General features: G+C 36.2%; 1 protein-coding gene across 8 annotated transcripts in view; it reads right to left on the reverse strand.

Moving 5' to 3' along the window:
- Positions 1-23,923, reverse strand: part of ZC3H7A (zinc finger CCCH-type containing 7A) — a 68,820-nt gene that overhangs the window by 35,861 nt on the left and 9,036 nt on the right. For 5 of the 8 annotated variants that reach the window (XM_016423997.2, XM_007498631.3, XM_056806153.1 and 2 more), the window contains 2 exons: positions 16,087-16,186; positions 992-1,031 (listed from right to left, as the gene is read on the reverse strand). In XM_016423997.2, coding sequence (XP_016279483.1) covers positions 992-1,031; positions 16,087-16,154 — 108 coding nt within the window. In that variant the 5' untranslated portion in view covers positions 16,155-16,186. Of the gene's footprint in view, positions 1-991; positions 1,032-16,086; positions 16,187-21,206; positions 21,393-23,923 lie in introns of all 8 variants that reach the window. The other 3 variants (XM_016423995.2, XM_016423991.2, XM_016423993.2) reach the window with 1 other exon arrangement.

A 23,923-nucleotide genomic window follows, 5' to 3' on the forward strand; every position in this document is an offset into this window, starting at 1 on the left:
TTAGTAGTATCAATTATAAGAAAGAACATAGTTTGTTTTTTTAAATGCTCATCTGAGTGAATTATTATTGATGGCAGCATAGACAAGGAAATCTGATTTATAGTCTCACTGGAGACAACTAATTAATTATATGACTTTGGTCACTCTAATATACAAATTAATTAAAAATGAATAATCATTGCTTTCTTTTTATAGCCCTAAGAATCTACCATTCTATATCTGATAATACATTCTTATAAATAACACCTACAGCCGAAAAGAAAACATAAATACATGGCACTTAAAGGGATCAAAAAATTCAAAAACAGAAATATCCGCATGATAATCCATTAAGATTTTTTTAAAAGGCAATAGGTTTGAGGAATCGGTTCCCTTATATCACTGCTTTCTTCTTTTTCTAAGTATCAAGTCCCCTTCCTTGATAGTCTCATCCTTCTTCCCTGTTATCTTTCTCAACTTATGTCCCAGTTTATATCTGAATAAAACAGGGAAAAAATATACTTCACTATTTCTAAAAAGGGAGCAGCTGGTTGGCACAGTGGATAGAATGCCAGTACTAGAGTCAGGAAGATTCCTCTAACAGAGTTTAAATCAGGCATCAGACCCTGGCTATGTGACTCTGGGCAAGTCATTTAACCCTGTTTGCCTTAGTTTCCTCCTCTGTAAAATGCGCCAGAAAAGGAAATAGCAAAATCACTCCAATATCTTTGCCAAGAACATTCCAAATGGTGTCACAGAGAGTGACACAACTGAAACGACTGAACAACACATCTTAAAAGATATTTTTAAATGCTGTGACATTTGTCTTTGGTGAAGAACTGATATACTAGATGGAGTAATCTTTAGTTTTCAAAGATTTCTTTAAAAAAAGAAATACTACATTAGGAAGAAGGAAACATAGAAAGAAAAAAGCATTTAATATGAAAAAAAATTTAACCCTACACATCAACATTAAAGAAATAATATTTCCAAGTTTTCAAGCAGTCATTACCTCATACTGTTCCTGTGTTCCTCGGTATGGCAAAGGTGACCTAAGAAAGAGAAACAATATTAATTTCCTCATAGATTTCATTATCAGGCAGTTCCAGCATTTATTTTGCTAGTCTTAAATTCAAAGTAATTTACTAAGTGTATTTTTAAGTTAAGAATACAATTACACTGAATTCTTTTTTTAATCACCACTTACATTTCTCACCTCTAGTCCCCAAATCTATGAATGTAGAAGTTGTGACTCTCAAATTAAATAGTAAAAGCAATTATTAAAGAGAAAAGGCTACTTTTTAAAACGTAAAGAGAATGTTAACAGCAAAAAATCATACATTCTATCTGATCCCCATGATGGGCACAGGTTTTAAATTAGTTCCTACCTCTGATATTTGAATTTTAGAAATTTAGAATTTTAGAAGACAAGTTAGGGTCCACTGGTCTGGAATTCATTGCACTGATAATGAATAGTCTGTTCATCTCATTGCTTGCAAAAAAACAGTTCAATTGCTTATGCTTTGACTAGTGTCATGTGAGTAAGACTAAATAACTTCAAAAACTTTTTTTTCAGGAAAAGCTAGTCAGCACAGTGGATAGAACACCAGGCCTGGAATCAAGGGGGACTTGGGTTCAAACCTGGCCTCAGACACTTCAGACCCTGGGCAAGTCACTTAAATCCATTTGCATAGCCCTTGCTTGCCCTTCTGTATTAAAATTCTTACTATGACAGAAAAGGGTTTTAAAATAATAATGATAATGTTTTCATTAAAATTTATTTGGTAAAACTGTTTTCATGAATTACTGGAGCATATTCACACATTCTTCAATCCAATATTTTAGAAAATACAAAGACTAACTTTAAATAGTAAATAAGATCTACTTCAACTTAAAACTAAAATGAAATCATAGAAAGCAAATAATGAAAAGGACAATATTGTCTGAAAATATAATTTATAAATGGACAAATGCCTCTCTCAAGCAATATTAAACACCTATCATATGCAAATTATAAGACATACAATTTTAAAAATTTATTGTATTTTTCCAATTACATGCAAAAAGTTTGCAACATTTTTCAAAGCCCTTTACCCCACTTGAGATGGTAAGCAATCGCATACAGATTTCATGTGTTATCATAAAATATTTTTCCATATATTAATCCTTCTGTGAAAGGAAACTCAAATAGAAAAAAAAATTAAGAAAGTAAAAGAAGTTTCCATTGGCCTGGATTCAAACTCAGTTCTTTTTCTCTGCAAGTAGATGGCATTTTCTTTTAAATCATAAATCCTCTGGGATAATTTTGGATCACTGAATTGCTGAAAATAGCTATGAATCTCAGTTGTTCATTAATCTACCTTTGGCCTGAATGAGACAGAAACAACTTATCAGAAGAAACCAATGTCTCTACTATACAAAGTGTTTTAAGATGAGTCCTTTATGTTTATACTTTATAATGTCAGTAAGTTTGCCCCCTTCTCCTAGTTTCTGTAACCATACCCCATGTACCATATATATCTGCATTTTGAGTAAATGTGCAGATTAGAACCTCTAAGTCCAGACCAGGGTGTTCTAATGGAATATGTATGGTTATGGAAATTAGAACCTCTCCCTGACAAGAGTGTTCCAACTGAATCTGGGGAGTTGAAAAGTGGGTTCCAACTGAGTAGGTAGCAGGTCATGGATGTGAGGGACTTTTCCCCAGGTTTTTCTCTCTTTCTCAATAAACAACTGCATTGTGATTGATGGCTTCCTGATCTCTTGAATAGTGGCTAGCCCACCATTGCACACAGATGGTTCCCTGACCAGAAAAGCAGAACAACATAGGGTACCTCAGTTTGCCTATCTGAAAAAATCATTTGTTCGAATGAACAGATTAAGCCTCTCATTATGATTCTAAAGAAATTGGGTATTGAGAGAGAAGTGAGCAAGCTAATGTGGAGCAGAAAGCTGTAAGGAATTAAATTAAGGGTTTGAGTAAATTAATCCTATCTTCACAGAGCAGTAACCATGGCCAAGCAGAGCAGTGTTCACATGAGTATCAAGAGGAATCCCTGGTGAGAGAGAGATTTCCCTAAACTTGGCATGTGTGTGGCTTAAAAAGGGAGAAGCAAGGAGGGAAATGAGGATTGTTAACTAGAGGCTGGTTTACAGGTCTGAGTCTGGACTGGTGAGTCTGAGAGTGAGTAACCCAGGGTCTGATTCACAAGATATCTCAGGCAGGACACAGGTTGCCCGAGTCTGGACTCATGAATCTGGGAGTGAGTGAATCAGGGAAAAGTAGCTTACAAGGTATCTGGACTAAGGAGTCTGGATTGAGCCACTAATGCCGAGTTATAGGGTTGAACACTTGTTTTGAAGAACAGAGGTTAAAATCATAGAGAAGAAACCATGGGACAGAAACAATAGAGAATGAAAAACAGGCCATAATAGATAAGGCTGAGCAGAGCAGGAAAAAATCAGCCTGTGTCCCTGGGGATAGCCCACTGGGATTAAAAGTACAAGCTTTGAATAAAACTTCCTATTTTGCAGCTTATGATTAGAAAATTCTTATTAAATATTGTTGTTTAGCCTGGGCAGGAACAGAAACTGACAGAGAATAATATTCTGTAGCCCCAATTTGGAACTCAGAACTGAGTCAACTCAGTTTGAGAAAATTATATTGGACAATGCATTAGCAGGAAAAAGATTATCAATGATGAGGAAAAGGTGTATACCACCCTCTGACTTCTGGACATAAGAGACATTTGTATTGAGAAGGGCAGAGGAGAATAAAGCTCCTTAACTACCTCAGACCAAGGCAGCAGCAATTGTCCTGTATCTTTTTGAATCTATGACCAGAGAACTTAAGAGATTATTAGAGGATCAGGCAAACCTCCTTTTAAATAGTACCCACTCAGAGAAGTTCCAAGTTCCTCTGAAGTGTGGTACTTTAAAAGGAAATGAGGAATTTGTTGGAAGACCCTGTGTAAAAATAGACTCAAATCCAGGACTCCAATCCCCAGAATCCTTTGCTCCACTTCCCCAGAATGCTTTGTAATCACACTGAATTCTCACCTGGGTGAGAACACAAATGATTATTTAAAGGAGTTCTCCGCCGACTGAGGGGTCTTTTGTACTTCCGTTTTGGAGCAGACGTGTCTCTTCCATGATGTGAGATTATCTTGCCTAGGCCTCTCTGGCCTAGGCACGTGTTTTCTTATCCTGTATTTTCTTTAATCCTTAATCTTTAATAAACCTCATAAAAATATAATACTCCTTGCAGAGAGAAACTAATTTCTACCTGCCTCAGTTTCCCTAAATTTTAATCTTTACACCTGAAGGACTGGCAGAACAGGTTAATCAGTTTTTAGGACCAAGTCTTTACTTTTGGCCAGAGTTAATGGCAATTTTACAGTAGCTATTTACCAAAGAGGAGTGAGGACAAATTAGAAGGGCAGCAATTCGAGCTGTGGATGTTCAACACCCTAAGCTTGAAAGGGGGCTGAGTGGCAAGCAGAAATACCCCATATGGTATCCAGACTGGAATAACAATGAACCCACCCACCCAGGAAACATGAGAGATCTCAGGAAGATGATCTTTCAGAGAATAAGAACAGCAATTCCTATACACAGAGACTGATACATTGTGGTACAATCAAATGTAATGGACTTCTCCATTAGTGGCAATGCAGTGATCGTGAACAACCTGGAGGGATCTATGAGAAAGAACACTATCCACATTTAGAGGAAAAACTGTGGGAGCAGAAACATAGATGAAAGACAACTGCTTGATTACATGGGCTGAGGGGAATATGATTGGGGATGGAGACTCTAAATTAACATCCTAGTGCAAACATCAACAACATGGAAATAGGTTCTGATCAAGGACACATGTAATACCCAGTGGAATTGCGCATCGGCTATGGGAAGGGTGGAGGGAGGGAAAGAATATTATTCTTATAACCAAGGAATAATGTTCTAAATTGACCAAATTAAAAAAAAAAAAGAAGAACACTAATTCCCTGGAAACAGAATATGAATAAAATCTATAAGACTAAGCAGAGAAAGGATGAGACTTCCACTGCATTAGTAAATAGATTAAGGGAGGCATTTAGCCAGTATTGTGTGGATCTGACTGAGCCTTTAGGACAAGGTCTCTTAACGAATGGCCAGACATTCATTAGAAGCTCCAAAAGGTAGATGAATGGGTGATGAAAGCCCTTGATGAATTGTTAAAATAGGCTCAGATGATCTATATCAGGAGAGAGGTTGAGGAAAGAAAAACAGGGATGTTCAAGTTATTAAAGAAGTACAGGATGGACAGAAGACGACTTTGCAGGTTAGATTGAGGCAGATAGTGAGAGAGGAAGTAAGGAGGAAAGAATAAGTCAGAAGAGGGATGATGTCTCATAAGACAGGGGAAAAGACAGGGAAGTCCCCAGGAGTTCCCCTAACCTGCTACAACGGTGGTGGATTAGAACATGTGAAGAGAGATTGCCCCAAACTAGAGAAAGAGTGTAAGATCTATTCATTCTTAGAAATAGAGGCAGAAAAGGAAGAGGAGAATGAGGATTCAGAATTTGGGCAAGAGGAGGAGATCTGCTGAAGGACCTCCCTTCCCCTTCTCTGGTTCCTCCTCCTATTCCCCAAGTGCCACCTCCTTCTGCTTCTGTTCCTCTTGTACCAGTACACCAACCCCCATAGGCTCACTTCCTCCTACTGTTCTTCAACCTCCATCAGCTCCTCCAGTGCTTCAGCTAGAAGGAGCAATAGCTTTCCCACTTGAGGAGATTATAAACCTTTATGAGTCTTACAGAACCCTCAGGTGGGGAGTCTGAACAGGTAGTAGAGGAGCAGAGAAACTTACACTTAGATGGAGTGTCAAAGAATTGGCTATGATAATGTTCCCCTCAGTGGCTCCAAAGTGAGGAATTTTAAGAGAGATATGGAAAATCCTCTAGAAACAGGAAAAGAATGGAGCCAGATCAGATTCACTTCTATGAAGGTCTGGGATAATGAAAATCCCATAGCCCAAAGTGGACAGAGAAATGAACAGGAATTTCCTCTCTGGAATAGCAATGAATCTTCCCACCATACCAAGCAGAGAGAGGAAGAGAATCCCACTGAATTTGTAAATAGATTAAGGTGTTTGTAAGAAAGAAAGAATGGAGCAATCAATTTGGAAGGCCTCCAGAAGCCACTTTTGTTCCTCCTTTTGCTATTGCTGTGGAGTATGTTACTTGGAAAAGTATTATCCCAAACAAGAGAGAGAGCAGAGGCTACTCTCTCACACAAAGATTGGAGACCAAAGGAGTCAATGGATTCTTAGATGACTCCCACCTGGAGCCCTTTGTAATACTACAAGTGCGAGATCAGGCAGAGACCACTTTCCTGAAAGATACAAGGGCAAATAGGTTTTCCCTTATTATGCTGGCCCCAGAGACTAAACTTTGTTTAGTAAGACCTAGGGTGACTGGGAAAGAAGGGAATTCTCCTGTTCCCATCACCCAACCAAAAGAAGTGAACTATGAGCAAGAAAAAGTGAAAGAATTCACAAGTCTTCCCCCTTCCTGGGGAAGCTATTTACAGATAGCTTAGATAGAAAAAGAAGGAATGTCTGTGATAGCTGAAGGAAACAAAGAGGCTTTAATGAACAGAGGCCACCCTCCAGAGGCCTGGTCAACCCAGACTTGTGAATTATATGCATTTCACCAGGTTCTAAAGATGCTAGAAGAGATTAGGCCTGATACTCTAGCAAAAGGAAAAGTTAGTTTATGTGAAGTTCTGCTGAAGCATGATGAATGAGGCTGTAAAATCCTCCTATTCCCTGGAATGCATGTTATCTGTCTTTTTGTAAGTCTGTGTTCTGTGTCATGTGTCTCATATATCATGTGTGCATACTGGGAAGGTTTTTGGGAAAGAAACCTCTGATTGATGAGGTACTCTGTCTCTCTCTCCTCCATTATTCTGGAAAAATGAAGGAGCTGACAGACTAGAGAATGTGTTTAAGGAATTCAAAAAGAACACTCCTATGTGAAGGAATTTTGCATGTTGCTTTCTCTTTTTCTAAGACAGAGGCTGAAAAAATGTGTTCAAACTGCTTCCTCCTTCTTCCTCTGATGGCCAACAGTCAGAGATGGTGGAAAAGGGCAGAAAGGGATATTTTGATTCCACGATTAGGTGTCAATTTTAAGGTTGATGCATGTTGTATTGGAAAATCACAAATGATTCTGGAATGTACTTATGGAGCTAAGTAAAATGAATGTAAAGGTGACTCACTGTTGCAAATAGTTTATCAGTTAATAAGATTCCAGAAGGGTACTATTCTGTTTTAGTAGTGAGAAAGCTGCATGTTCCCACTGAGATTTAAAATGAACATGCCTAAAATGTTTATTTGAGTAAACTGAAGTTGGGGATCGAAATGACATGTGTAGTCGGTCTGATTGGCATACTATTGCCTGTTGGGTGAAAAATGAAGGTTTAATGTAGTATAATGTGTAATTTTAAGAAAAGTCTGTATAATCTAAATTGTTGGGGTTACAAATGAAAATGTGGAAATGTTATTTTGGTATATGTGCTATTAAAGTGAGCACCAAATGAAAATGTAATGAACATAGGGAAAGAGAGATGTTAAAATTATAAATATGAAATGGAACACGTACTAAGAATTTGGAATATTGTTTAAAAGAATTTCTGAATTTGTGATTAAATTATGATATGTCAATTGTTGCCAAAATGTGTATTTTGGACAAGAACAATTACACTCAAGTGTAAACATGTGTTTAGATGCAATTTGTTAAATGATTTATAATGCAAACTAATGTTTGAAGTGAATTGGTAAGACAATATGCAAAAGATACTATGTATAATGTTTATACGGATAATGTATTGTTAATAAGATTGATAATCTGGGCAATGACAGGTAACAGGATACCTGGTAGAGTGGATATTTTGAAGACTAGAGAGCTTGGGCAAGTGACTGTTTCATCTCCATCCCTTGCCAAGAAGGAGAAACAAATTGTGTGAACCAGAGCGTTCTCAGAGAGGTGGATGAATGTATGATATTTCCAGTTGGATATATGGTAAAGGCAGGAGAGTCTTTTGGGGGACCAAAAGATTAAACAGTGGATATTTTATTTGTGAACTTGTAAGACTTTGAGAAACCATCAGAGTGAGTAAGTAGGTAAAACAGGAAGCTTGTTTGAGTTATGAAATTTTAGGAATAAAATGGATTACTGAGAAGTAATTTTCTCTGAACTATAATAGGTAAAACTTGTCATTTAAGGCAAAAAGGCTTCTGAGATCCAAATTGCTTGAAATCCAGCTATGGCTGTCTGGTGATGAATCTATTACCAAAAAGAAAAAATGGTAATGAAGTACTGAGAGGATAAAGCCCTATGACAATTAGAAATGCAGTCCTAGGCTCAATTTGGACAGGACTTTCCCGACTTAAGTACAAATGGTGATCCCAGAATAAAAGTTATGGCATGAGTCAGTGACAGCTTTGACCTGTACATGAAGTCAGACAATGTGTCCTTTTTAAGACATGAAGACAGTTATAACCTTTCCCCTGCCTTTTACTGTAATGATAAATTCCTGTGATCGGCATAAAAAGGCAAATTGTAAGGTGGAAGTTCCAAGTTCCATTTCCCAAACAAAGTAGATTAGTAGTTAAGGATTGTGGCCCAAGAGTCTGTATCTCTTACAGAATCTGAGATAGAGAAATTTGTTTGAAAAAGTGAAAAAATCAATACATATTGCTTATGTGTTAATTTCCTTGTAGCAAAAACATCTCCAAAATTTCTGCAAACAACTCAGAGCAGAGAGAGTAAGTTTCTGCAAGCAAGATTTGTCTCGAATAAAGACCTCTGAAAATGGGGTGTGTCTAGTTAGCAATGTTATTAGTTGTTGTTACAGATAGGGGAGGAAGGTGAGAATAACACAACTTTGAGAATTAAAATAGGAGGGTTTGTATGGAATGAGAAATTATTCTGTTATTCTCAAGGTAATAGTTATTAATATCTCCAAAAAGGATACACCTAGGACCCTAGTAAATTAGTCTCTCCTAGGATTGCCTCACCCCATTCAGAATACAAAGGCCCTTTATCTACCTTTGGCCTGAGTGAGACAGAAACAACTTATGTCTTTATTATCAGAAGCAACCAATGTCTCTACTATACAAAGTGCTTTAGGATGAGTTTATACTTTAGAATGTTAGTAAGTTTGCCCCCTTCTCCTAGTTTCTGTAACCATACCCCATGTAGCCATATATATCTATCTGCATTCTAAGTGAATGTGCAGATTAGAACCTTTAACTGAATCTTGACCAGGGTATTCCAATGGGAGCTGTATGGTTATGTAAATTAGAACCTCTACCTGACAAGAGTGTTCCAAATGAATCTGGGAGTTAGAGAGTGGGTTCCAACTGAGTAGGAAGCAGGTCAAGGATGTGAGGGACTTTTCCTCAGGTTTTTCTCTCTTTCTCTTTCAGTAATGTGAAGATGAGATTAACTCTCCCCTGCCTATTTTTATAAGTAATCGCCAGAAGTATATACACCCCACTTACACTTGAGTGGGGGAGGTCTGTAACCCATGTGTGTGAAAGTGGATGATGGATCAAAATTCACTGACTGCCCCCAGGGCAGTCCTAAGAAAATTTATAGTCTATAATTGGCCCATGTAAAAAAGTAGGAAGTGACACAAAGAAACATCTTTAAAAGGAGTTACAACTTTCTGTGAGGGGAGGTCTTTGTTCTTCAGAGGTCGGAGTTGGAGGCTAGCGAAAAAATCTGCTTACTGGAACTGAGACCTTGGACTTGGTGAGACTGTTCTTAAAACTCTCCCTTTCCTGGATTTTATTTAGTCTTCCCCTCTTGAGAGGCTTAGTGACTGAAACCCTTCTTTGCTTTATTCATCCGTGGGCCCTTTGCTCAAGGCTCAGGTCCCTCCACTCAAGGCCTTGAGACCCCTCTGGACTAATTAGCCCTGCCTGGGTTGAGCCAGGGGCCGAGCAAAATACTTAAGTGTGTTAAGTTAGATATCTTACCCAATCTTCTCTCTGATTTTCTTACTTTCACTTTCTTCTTTTGTAAATAAATTATCATAAAAAACTATTTGAAATGAAGTAATTCCTTGTGACTATACTCAAATAATTTAGTCCAAACCCTTTCATTTTAACCCCTTACATTTTTACTCCTTACAATAAACAACCGCATTGTGATTAATGGCTTCCTGGACTCTTGAATAGTGGCTAGACCACCACTGCACATATTCATTGTAAAGTATTCCTATCACTGTTCTCCTGGTTGTGCTTATTTCACTCTGCTTCAGACTTCATGGAAGTCTTTTCAGGTTTTTCTAAGCTCCTCCTGCTTGTCATTTCTTATAACACAATAGTATTTCATTACAATCATATACTATAACTTATTCAGCCTTTCCCAATTGATGGGTATCCTTTCACTTTCCTAATCTTTGCTCCCCAAAAAAAGAGCTACTTTACATATTTTTGTACCTAAAGATCCTTCCTTTCCTTTTTTTTTTAATCTCTTTGGGATACAAACCTAGTCATGGTATTGCTAGGTCCAAAGGGCATGTACTATTTTATGGTCCTTAAAGCAAAGGTCCAAATTGCTCTCCTGAATGATTAAATCAGTTCACAACACTCCCAACAATGCATTCAGATATCCCCTCCAAGGTTTGTTGTTTTCCTTTTCTATCATAACAACCAATCTGATAGAAGTGGGGTGGTATCTCAGAGTTGTTTTAACTTGCACTTATCTAAAATACTAATTTAGAGTATTTTTTGCATGACTATAGAGCTTTAATTACTTTGAAAACTCTTTTGACCATTTATGAGTTGGGGAATTCTTATATAATTCAACTCATTTCTTTAGGTATTTGAGAACTGAGAACTTTATTAGAGAAACTTGTAAAAAATTATTTTGGACTGTTATGATTACTGTGTATTACTTTCCGTCCTGTTTAGTTTCTGATGTCTATCTACTTCCCTCAATCTAACCTCTTTTCTACTAGCCTCACCCCCTTATGTTATCTCTTTCCCCTCCTATTTTCCTATAGGGTCTAAGATAGCTTCCTATAACTAAATGATTGTGTATGTTCTTCCTTCATTGAGCCAATTTGGAAGACAATAAGGTTCGCATGCTCTCCTCCCCACCTCTCTCATCTTCCCCTCCACTGTGAATGCTGTTTCATGTGCAATCATTTACCCCATCCAATTTTTCCCTTCTTCCTCCTCCCAAAGCACTCCTCTTTCTCATGCCTTAATTTAATTTTTTATATCCCATCATATTCAACTCACACCTTCACCCTCTGTCAATGTATACTCCTTCTAACTCTCCTAATAATGACAAAGTTCTTTGATATTACAAGAATCATCTCCCATAAACTTACTGAATGTCTTTTGATTTCTCTTTCCTGTTTACCTTTTAATGATTCTCTTGAGTCTTGTATTTGAGAGTCTAAGTCTTATGTTATCCTGACAATGACTTCACAATATCTAAATTGTTTCTTTTTAGCTGTCTGCAATATTTTCTCCTTGACCTGGGAGATTTGGAATTGGAATTATCATTTGGGGATCTTTTTCAGGAGGTGTTTGGTGAATTCTTTTGATTTCAGTTTTGTCTTCCAGATATAGAATATTCAAGCAAATTCCCATCATGATTTCTTGAAAGATGATATCCAAGATCTTTTTTTTTTTTAATTATGGCTTTCAAGTAGACCAATAATCCTTAAATTATCTCTCCTGGATTTATTTTTCAGATCAGTTGTTTTTTCCTAAGAAGTATTTCATGCTTTCTTCTATTTTTTCATTCTTTTGATTTTGATTATTTCTTGATGTCTCATGGAGTCATGAGCTTCAAATTGTCAGATTCTAATTTGTAAGGCATGATTTTCTTGAGTGAGCTTTTGTACCACCTTTTCCATTGGCCAATTCTACTCTGTAAAAAGCTCTTTTCCTCAGTGAATTTTTGTACCTCTTTTTCCAAAGGGCCAATTCTAACTTTCAAGAAGTTTTTCTTTTTGGTGCATTTTGGTTTATCTTTTTCCATTTGGCCATTTTGTTTAAGTTCTCTTTTCTTTGGATTTTTGCATCTCTTTTACCAATTGGCCTTTTTAAAAAATACTTTTTTAAAAGTATCAATTTCTATAGTGGTTTTTTTTGTGCCTCATTTACCAAGATATTGATTCTTTTTTCATGATTTTCTTGTATCACTTTCATTTCTTTCCCCAACTTTTCTTCTACCTCTCTTTTATTTGGTCTTTAAAATCCTTTTTGAGCTCCTCCATTAATTCTTTTGGAGCTTGAGAGCAATTCAGATTTTTCTTGGAGGCTTAAGATGCAGCAGTATTGATTTTGTTATCTTCCAAGTTTGAGTCTACTGTCACCAAAATAACTTTCTATGTTGAGTTTCTTTTTTGTTGTTGTTGTTTTCTCATTTTATCTTTTTCTTCAGTTTAAAAAACTGTTAAAAGTTGGACTCTGTAACAAGGGAACACTGTTTCAAGCTTCAGGTTCTTTGTGCAGCTGCCTTCAGAACTAGCTCTAGGCATCTATCTGCTTTCAATTCTCCCAAGGTGGTATAATATATGGAGAGGTGTGTTTAATACTCTCCTGGCCTGTGTTTTGGTCTGTTAGTAATCAAAAGCACTCTTTTACCCCTTGGAACTGTGACCAGGGTGCCTGGGTGCCCTGCTCCCCTGTGACTAGCAAGTGTTGATGAATGCTGGTTCTCCTCCTCATCCTGTGACTGTGCCCCAGGATTGTGACCTCCTTCTACATATGGGCAATGAGACAAAGAATTTTGCACCCAGACCAAAAAGCCAACCTCCATAATCTCCTTCTGAGCAGTTATCCCAACCTATATCCCACCCCTTACCATCTGTGGCTGAGAGTTTAGGAAACCTTGGCTGGCACACTGCTCTCCACTTCCCCACTACCACCACCACTAATACCAGTGTAATATTTGCCTCATGCCAACCTTCTAAGTTGTTTTAGGCTGGAAAGTGATTCCACTTTGTCTTATTGTATGTTATGCTGCTTCAGAATTTGTTCTGAGGCATTATATCATTGCTTTTGGGAAAGTAATTTGGTAGAAACCAAATGGGTCCCTACACCTTTTCTATAATCTTGGTTCCTCTGTTCCCCATTTTGTGGAAGGGGGTTCTCCTCTTTTTTCCCCTCCTCCATACTGAAAGTACCAACTTCCTTTGGGTACAAAACTTCCCATTCTTATTTTTTTTAAAGCACTCCACCCTCCATAATACACAGTCTTTGCCCTTAGGTAGTTTGTAATCTAGATAGGTAGTTTTTATATTCATAAGTAAAATATAGTTTATGTTGGAATATTAAGGGACAGAACAGTGTGAGCAAACACAAAGAGATAGGAGAGGATAAGACAAGTTGGGGCAATGGTTGAATGGCCTGTTTTACCTAGAGACTAGCACACGTGAAACAAGTCTGGAAATATAGGATGGAATAAGAATATAGAGAGCCTTCAAACTCCAGGCTAAGTAGTTAGATCTTATTGCAAAAGCATTAACTACTTAAACCATTAGGTGCTTCAGTGGGTAGAGCAGTAGACCTAGAGTCAGTTAGACCTGAACAAATTCCAGATACTTGGTCAATCCAGCTTCAGATATTTACTATCTGGGTGACCCTGGGCATGACACTTTCTCTCTGTAAAGCATTTACAAATAAGATATTTGTAAAGCCTAACACATAGAGGGCTATAATTAAAGAATATAGTTTCAATATGATTTTTGGCTGCTAACTCAGATTCAGTCAGTATGTACTAAAACCTTAAATTATATGACCAAATTATATACAACCACACTACATAGTGTATTTCAGAAGTGACAGGGAGGGATCAAATAAGCTTTGAAATAAATGTATATGCAATTCTAGTAGACTGTCACTATGTCACTTCATTATTATATTCTATTTCTGTTGGTCTATGATTTATTAGAAACAAAAGTATTTCAAAAGATATAGAAAACATATAATTATAGATTTTACTAAGCAGATACTGTTCAGTGCTCAAACATAATTTTCATTTAATGGATAGTTTCAGTGTTCTAAAATATTTAGGGGGATATTTAAATCTATGAACTGAAGTTATAGGGAGGCAAATTTTAGCAAATATTATGACTTCTAAAAACCAGAATTATTCAAAGATGGAATGGAGAACTTTCTGAGAAAATGAGATATTTGTAAAAAATAAAATGTTTAGCACAGTGCTTGGACATAGTAGGTACTAAATAAATGCTTATTCCCTTTTCTCTTTCCCTTGTGAGATAATAGTTTTTCATCAACAAAAATGACTGAACCAAGGCAGGATGCCCATTTGTAAGGGACACTGTAAAAGATGTCATGTCTTGGACAAAAGATAGACCTAAAGACATCTAATATCCCTTCCAATGCTAAGATTCCACAAATCAATGAAACAGTGCTAGAGCAGCCACTAAATTATTACAGACAACAACATGATTAGAATTGGCTATATGGAAAATTTCTCTGATAGTATTTAAGAAGGCCTAAAGAAGAAAGACTAGATCAAGGAGACCAGTTAGACTATGAAAGTAATGAGGGTCTAAATTAAGGTGCTAACAGCAAGAATGAAACTGAGAGGGGATGGACTTAAATGATATCAGGGAGGAAATTTACAGGGCTTGGCAACTGGTTAGATATATGGAGAGTGATAGTGAGGGAGGTAGGAATTAAAGATAACTCAAAACTGAAGTTCCGTAATTGTAGTGCCATTTACAGAAATAGTGAAGTAAAGGTGAGAGGGACAATAAGAAAAAGCTATGTTCAATTTAAAGATGCCAAGGAACAACTGAAATGTACTTCTGGAGATCAGAAAAAGGTCAGAGGTGGAAATATATACAGAACTGAGAATCATCTGCATTGGGGTCATCAAGGATACTTTGAAAAGGTATGAAATTTTGGAAGAGAAAGCACAAAGAGAACAATGTCAGGGACAGAGTTTGAGAATGCCTCTGCTGAGAGATGGAAAGAAAAAGGCAATCCAACAAAAGAGAGGTCAGAGGGGCAAGAAGATTATTGGGGCTGGAATAAAGGGTTTGGGAACAGAAGAAAAGGTTTGGCACAGTTGATGTAGAAAAGGGAATAAATAGGAAGTTTAAAAGATTGCTCTGACAGACTCAATGAAGTTGAAAATATGAATCCATAATAAACCCATAAAGCATAATCTTGTAACCTTCTCAAAAAGTGTTCAGTGATCCAGTAGCAGGAATGGACAAGGCTAATAATGGTGAAGGCTATCCAGATATGGGGATTAGCAGCAAAAATATGGTAAAAAAAAGCAGAGGATTCAGGACTGAAGCAACTTTTATCTTTGAAAAGTCTGACAACTGATTCGATTTAGCTAAAACAAAAACAAGTTAAACCAGAATTGGGTTAAAAATCAGGAACATAGAGAGAAGTTAAATATTTAATAATCATGATAAAGACAAGCAGGTTCAATAGCAGTCAAAACACAGAAAAAGTAGAACAGAAGATTAACAAGAGTAGTGAATTTTAGCATTCAAAATATTTGAGGGGGTGGAAAACTAAGGAATAATAAATAAGGTAAAAAACAAGGTTTTCCTAGTGGTTCTCTACTAAGAAGAGCAGAGAAATATGTAAATAGAATTGAGATCAAGGATCCATAAGGCCAAAGGGTTAGGGGGTTCATAAACATGAGTGTTTTAAGTCATGAAAGGTGAGAGCAAAATGTACAGAAAAATGGATTGAGGGTCATAGGAAATGACTTAAAATCCTTCTACTACTTACTACCTGTATAACCTTAAATAAGCTATTTAATGTTTTCTGGGTTTTAAATTTCCTCATTTGTAAAACGAAGGGGTTAAATGATGATTAATCTTTAAGGTCCTCCAAGTTGTATGATTTTTTTATGATAATGAGAGATGAAAGGAAAAAGAAATTCATAAGACAAGTATCAATCATTGAAAATTCTTAATATGAAGTCACAGAATAAACCCAGATTTTACATTTACTTCTTATGAAATACCCATGCATATTATGTATATCATTTGTGTATATCATAAAATGCCTTTCAAAATGATGTCTTAAAATCTTACTGTATAAACTGTAGTCCTTTCTTAATATCCTGCTGCCTGTTTCTTCTGCCTTCAGAAACATTGGACATGTTATCCTGCACATCCAATTTCTAAACTCCCTCTGAAATGAAAATGAATACATATAATCAGGTCATCAGGGTTCAATCAATAAATGTAATTATCTAGAGTCAAATTAAAAGATTATTAGATAAAGTATTAAAATCAACATATCTTCTAAACACAAGTTAAAGAGACAAGTTAAAATTTCAATTTATGAGCGATAACCACATAATAGGAAACAGAGAATGGCCAATATGAAACAATGGCAAGTGAAATGAGCAAAACCAGAATTGTGTACCCACTGATTACAACTTTCTTTTGCTTTTTTCTTGCTGGAATATAAATTGAGGACAGAGATTGTATTATTTGCTTGTATCTGTATCCTCCGGGCTTAACATGGTGCTTCCTACCAAATAGGCATTTTTTTAATGCTTTTTCATTCCTTCATTCAATAACACCAACTTACTATCAGCAGAGCTTGCAGGAATCAGTTCAACCATTCTATAGAACAATTTGGAATTATACAAATAAAATTCCTAAAATATTCCTGGCCTTTGACCCAAGGTCTCTGCCCCAATATCTACCCTCTGACCTTTTGAACTTCCTTTTATATGTTGTTTTCCTCATTGTAATGTAAACTCCCTGATGGAAAAGTCTGTATACCTCTAAGCTGGCATTTCTATTCTCAATGCTTAGTATAGGGCCTGGCTCATAGGCAGCACTTATAAATGCCTGCTGACATAATGACTAAAATACCCTTACCCTCTGACACAAAGATTCTGCTAAAGGGAATATGCCAATGAGGTTATAGATAGAAGGGGGTGAGGGAGGCCTCATACTTAGAGCAATATTATTGAGGTAGTTAAAAAGAAATAAGGAAAAGCAGGTATACATTGATTGGGAAACAGATAAACAAATGTTAATATATGTATATAATGGGATAAGAGACCATTATAAGTGACTATAGGACAGTTTAGGTGGCTAAGTAAATTGAGAACTAAGCCTACAGATGGGAAGTCTTGGGTTCAAATCTGACTCAGACATTTCCTAGCTGTGTTGCCATGTTGAAAATCACTTAACCCCAATTGCCTATGCCATACCCCTCTCTTCTGCCTTAGAACCAATATTCAGTATTGAATCTGAGACAGAAAGTAAAGATTTTTAAAAATTAAAGAGATTATAAAGATGAGAAATTCAGGGAAACATGAAGGCATCATGGAGGCAGTGGAAGAAGCATTACTATGGAAGTCAACAGACTACCCATGTAACTAAACAAATCACTTCAAGTCTCTGCCTTAGTTTTCTCATCTATAAAATAATATGGCTAGACTAGATGACTTTGTGAAATAAGCAGACCCAGGAAATAATAATAAAATGCAATTATTAAGTGTAAATTTTTTTTAATGAAACTGTATTTTTTATAATTATAATGAACAATCTTGGCCCCAAAGAAGTTTTGAAAAAGAGGCATTTCTTAAAGAGGTGGGACATCCCAGTTGGTTGGCTGCATTGGTTGGTTTTGCTAAGCTAATTTTTTAAGAATTTTTGTTACAGAAGGAAGAGGGATAGGTTTGAAAACAAATATGTTATTTTTTAAAGGTTTCTATAAAACTTACATTTTAAAAGTTTAAACAAATATATTTCTCTCCTATATTACACTTGTGAAGTTGATTATTTAAACCCAAGATTGTATATTTATCCTTAAGAAATTTCATTTTTATTAGATTGAACCCAATGAGTCTGTCAAGAACTTTTTGTATCCTATGATCCAATGTGAGCTCTATCTCCTAACTTTGTAGTCATCTGCAAATTTGATAAACATGCCATATGTATCTTTATCCAAGTCAAAAAGAGTGTTAGCTAAATAGCAGAATGGCCAAAAACAAATAATCTGAGACATTCCAATGGAGATCTCCCAAGCTGACACAGAACCATTAACTATTAATCTAAGAGTCCAACCATTAACTAGTCCCAAATCCATCTAATTATATTATCATCTAGCCCAAATATTTCCCCATTTTCCATGACAGCATAAGATATTTTACAAAAAATGCTTTGCTAAAATCTAGGTAAGTTTTATCTCTAGGGGTTCCCCTGATGAATCAGTTTAGTTATCTTGTAAAAAAAAAAAGGAAATAAAATAGTCTGCCAGGAGTTGTTTGTTTTTTAAACCTTTATCTTCCACCTTAGAATCAATACTATGTATTAGTTCTAAGGCAGAAGAGTGGCAAGGGCTGGGCAATGGGGGTTAAGTGACTTGCCCAGGGTCACACAGCTAGGAAGTATCTGAGGCCAGATTTGAACCTAGAACCTTCCATCTCTAGACCTGGCTCTCCATCCACTGAGCTACCCAGCTGCCCTTAGAAATTGTTCTTGATGAAGTCATATTACTAGACTTTTATAATCACTACTGTCTTTTCCAGATGTTCATATTATCTTTAATAATTTGCTTTTTGAAGTCAAGTCCACCAATCTATAATTTGAATTTTTTTATCTTTTTGAAAATCATGGCATTTGCCCTTCTCCAGTCAACATGATTCCCATTCTTCACAACAGCCAGTTTTTACTGCAGGTGTCCCTTACATATCATGGGGAGGCAGGGTTAGGGGGCATCCCCTTGATCTGGAAAACCCATGTAAAAATTTTTGACCCTCCTTTTCTCATGGGTATTGTACCCCCAGAAACACAGACAAACTATTATCAGGGAAATTCCTTTGCTCCCTTACACCCTCTGACTCCCAACCCAAAACATCTGACCTTGAGAGGATTATCCTCCTTGGATTGTCCCATTGATTTGAGATGGACAAAGAGACACAACTCATCCACCTGTCTTTCAAATCATGAGAAACACCCCCAAGCCTTCAGGGAAACCTCCTGCCTAACCCCTTGCCCCAGAGTCAAATACTCATTGCTGTAAAAGAATATAAAAACCCCAGAACTGAGGCATTCTGGGAGCGAGGTTGCTCCACTCATGCTGTCTTGCTTGCCAAAAATTCAACATTACTAATAAATCTCTCTTTACTTTTAAGTTAAGTTTTGGATTCTTGCAAAAGGTATCCTTCCTGAACCCCAGGGGTACACAGAGAAGTAGTCTGAATTTTTTAATTTTCTTCTATGGGATATATTTACATTACTCCATATGCCTTTATGAGTTATTAAACTTTTAAAGATGTCTACATTTCTATCGTTTGTGTGTCATCTGCTGGTTTTCAAGTTCTTTTTCTCAAAACTTTTTTACATATTTTAACTTTTAAAAATAAATTGTGTATATCTGTTATTAAAAGGAAAAACATGTTGATATACAATTAGGTATATATATTATGTTAGTAAGAGGGAAAACATGTTGATATATATTATGCATTTCTGAGTTTAACTTTTTCTGTCACCTGTGGCTCTGGCAAAACTCCCCCAAAATTCCCATTTATTTCTTAGGTCAACCTAAGATATATTAAATCACTATGGGGAAAGTGTCAGTGTGGAAAGGGTACTTATAATTACCAATGTAATTCATCAAGATTAGTATCTTGAATTCATCAAGGGGAACTAGGTATTCTTATTTTCTTGCTTATCTTGGATATCAACTACTTATTGGCCTTTTTTTTTTCTTTCCCTCAAAAAGGTGGAAAAAGGGATAGGGTCTAAAGTTGTGATTTCATTGGTATAGAGAACTCTTGGGTAAAGAAAATCTCTCTATCAATGCAAATTAGGATCTTCTCTGCAACTTTTAATCTTAGAGACTAATCTCCTTAATAAAGAACTAAAATAACTAAAAATGCACAAACTGATATATTCATGCCATTGCTGAGCATATGCTAATGTGGTCAAAGATGAGAGCAGGGCCTCATAAATGCCAAAATAGAACAATTCCTTTATGGAAAAAAAAAATTTTAAGGAAATAAAGTAGGGGCAGCTAGGTGGCTTCAGACACAGTGTCACCTTGGGCAAGTCACTTAAGCCCAATTGCCTAGCCCTTACTGCTCTTCTATTTCTGTTCTAAGCCCAAAGGTAAGAGTTTTATATGACTAATCACATGGTTCAATGGGTATATGATTGGGAATTTTGCCTTTAAATGCTCACTCTATTGCAAATATTAATAATAGTTGGGTTAATGATACATGGGTTTTGAGCAATGATAAATGTATAACCCAGTGGAATTGTTTGACAGCTCCAGGAGGAGAGAGGGAAGAGGGGAGAGAGAGAGAGAACATGAATCATGTAACCACGGAAAAATATTCTAAATAAATTAATTAAAAAAAAAGGTTAGAGTTTTCTTAAAAAGGAAATAGTTTGGGTTGTTCAGTTATTTTATTGTTCCATCTGACTCTTCGTGACCCTACTTAGGGGATTTCTTGGCAGAGATATTAAAGTGGTTTGCCATTTCCTTCTCCACCTCATTTTACAGATGAGAAACTGAGGCACAGAGAGTTAAATGACTTGCCCAAGGTCTCACAGTGTCTGAAGCCAGATTTAAACTCGGGAAGATGGTTCTTTTTAATTCCAGGTCCCATGCTTTATCCACTGAATATCCATTGTAGCTATATTTTAAGGGAAATTTATTTCCTACCTGACTGAATTTCTTTGGCTTTTCATTGCACTTTTGGATAGCTCTAATTATTAGCATGCTTTTCGTAACATTAAGCAAAAATCTGCCTCTGCAATTCTCACCCATTACTCCAAGTTCTATCCTCTGTATCATGTCTAATTCCTCTTCTATATGATAGTACTTCATATTCTTGAAAACAGCTATCATGTTACCCCCTAAGTCTTCTGCAGACCAGATATCCTCACTGTTCCTTCATCCAGTCTTCATATGATATGATCTCTATAACCTATCACCATGCTGGTGACCTTTTAACCACATCAATGTCCTTAAAATGTGATGCTGAACACAATTCTCTAAATTTGGTACTGGACACTGTAGAGACTATAGAGGTTGCATTAATTTTTAATGCACCTGACTGTCACACTTGACTCACTCAGAATATAGTCTGCTAACTCCCAGATCCTTTTTCAGATAAACTATTATTTAGTTATGCTTCTTATATCTTGATCTTGTAAAATTGGTCAGTAGAAAAAATTACCTTAAAAGTATTAATAATTTCTCTCAATACTTTGTGGAGGTAGAAGGTTCACAGGTGTAAAGCATTATATAGAATATCAAATTCTGTAATGTACTGGCTGGTTTTGCTGATTTCTTTGTCCTTTTTTAAATTCTTTATTATAAGGAATGGTTCTCTGGTTAGGAAGGGAAGTGAAATAAGGGAAATCTAGACAATACAAAAACAAAAAGAAAGCAATAAACATTTTTAAAAAATAATTTCAATATTTAACCTAATAACTTTGTACTTAAAATACTAATAACTTACAAATGATCTGATGGATGTCAGAATGTAATTCTCTATAACTAGAGGAGACCGAGACCCATAGATCACTTGAGTTCAAGAGTTCTAAGTTTCAATAGTGCTAAAGCCAATTAGGTGGCCACAGTTACTCTAGCAGTGATATGGTAGGGGTATGGGGAGAGGGCCATCTAGATGCCTAAGGAGAGACAAAGCAGCCCAGGTCAGAAAAATGGTTCAGGTTAAAGTTTTCATACCATAACATTGGGATAAGGCCTGAGAATGGTCACTACACTTCTAGCCTTGGTGAGATGGAAGAATCAGTCACCCTAAAAATAAAAATGTCCTCTAAGGACAAACTAAAATATAATTTTATCTACTAATTTTTTGCTTTTTTGTGTGATAAGCTATTATGGAAATACTTTGCATGATATCACAAGTATAACTACTTGATTTTATTTTGCTTGCCAAGTATAACTAATTGATTTTATTTTGTTTGCCTTCCTTCTCAGCAGATGGGGGGGGGGGGGACTGGTAAGGAGGGAGAGAATTTGGAACTCAATTTTAAAGTAAAAGAATGTTAAAAATACATTTTTAAAAGACAATATCAGTCAAGTGTGAGATGTTTTGATAAGCTATATGCTAGCTTCAAGGGGTAGGGAAGAAATTAAAATGTTTTAAGAGGGGGGAAAAAAACCCAACACTACCCTAACCAGAAGCAGGGAATTGGGCTAAAACAAAAAGACAAAAAATAAACTGGGAATTCACTCAAATATGTTCCTATAGGATTACACTAGTCAAAAGTACACATCTTTCTTCCTAAACACGTTATCTAGTTTTTCTACATCCTACTCCTCCTCCACCTCAGGTTCAATACCGATAGACCTCCTCCTCCTAATCTAAAGAGCAGAAAACAGTACCAATGAATTTAAGCTGAGGGAGTATGAATTCCTTACATCCTAAAGTGGGGCTCTAGATACATTTTCCTAATTAAGTGAAGGCCATGTATGGTGCTAAAAAGATACAATTTTTTAAGTAATATTACAGAGTCCTATAGGTAAATTCTGAGTTAAAAATCTTTTATTCCATTGGTCTGAATACAGACTGAAATTTCCCCTAAAAATTGGTTCATATAAAGCCAGAATACAACCCACAATCTGTCAATTCTTTCACTTTTATCTATTTTTTTCTTCTTTCAAAGGGATATTATTTTAGGAATTCAGTCTATGTAGAGGGCAATATAGCACTTAATTGTGATATGATTATCTCCCTGCCTGAACTATAAATTCCACAGCAAGGATTTTGTCTCATTTAATCTTTGTATCCCCTAATCCCCTCCCTAGTCCCAGTGTTCTGTACTAAGTAGATTCTTAATAAAAACATCTGTTGAATTGGCCTAAAATGACAATACTGTAGAAACATAAATTTACATAAAAATACATCTTTAAAGACACCTATTACACCATATCAAAATAATAAATTCAGAGAAAAAACGGGAAAGTCCATATGAAAAGATTCAGTTTGCTGCTTTGCTGCTTAATGTCTCCATGTAAAGGGAAGAGCAGGGAAGGGAGGGGAGATAATTTAGATCTTATAGTGCCAGAAAACTTATATGGAAAATTAATACATGTAATTGGTAAAATAAAATATTTTTAAAAAGACAAGAAGAAAGCAAGAGCCAAATAAACAATATAGATGACTGCAACAATATTGGAGGTGGGAGTGGGAGGATTGGATCAGAAACCAGGAGAAACATCTAAATGAATAACCAGTAGGGGTATAGGGGAGGCACAGTATCCAGGGAGTAAAAGTAACAGGTTTTTGCAGGGCAGAGAGGAAAAGGTGTTCCCTAGACTCCATTCAAAGTCGATATGAAAAGGCAACAAAACACTGGTCAAATACAAGTCAATATTAATCCTATATTGCCAAAGTTAAAGGACATGCCCCTCTTCTTAGTTAATAATCAATCATTTGGCATCAGGAGGACCTGGGTTCAAATATGATCTAATACTTCTTAGCTGTGTGATCCTAGGCAAGGCACTCAACCTCATTTGCCTAGCCCTTGTTGCTCTTCTGTTTTAGAATTGATACTAAGACAGAAGGTAATGGTTTAAAAAAAAAAGACAATCTAGAATCTTTTATCTTCAAATTTATCAAGAAACTCTTGGACTTTTAGATTATCCTTTAAAAGCAAAAGCTTATAAACAGAAGGCCTTCTTTCTGAATCCAATTTACTTTCCTTGACCACAAAGTCATATTATGTGTGCTGTGCTGTAGTTGATGTTGGGTTGATTGTTTTTTCCAGTAGTGGGGAAAAGTATACAAAATAACAAAGAAACTAGGACACTGCGTGGTAATTGTCAATCTTTAAATAACTGTACTGTTCTTGAAGCTGTTTTTAAATTGTTCAGCTCTCAAATGTCAAATAAAACAATTTGGTGTTAGATTAGCAAGACCCC

The sequence above is a fragment of the Monodelphis domestica genome, chromosome 7, assembly GCF_027887165.1.
Source record: "Monodelphis domestica isolate mMonDom1 chromosome 7, mMonDom1.pri, whole genome shotgun sequence".
NCBI classification, from domain to species: domain Eukaryota; kingdom Metazoa; phylum Chordata; class Mammalia; order Didelphimorphia; family Didelphidae; genus Monodelphis; species Monodelphis domestica.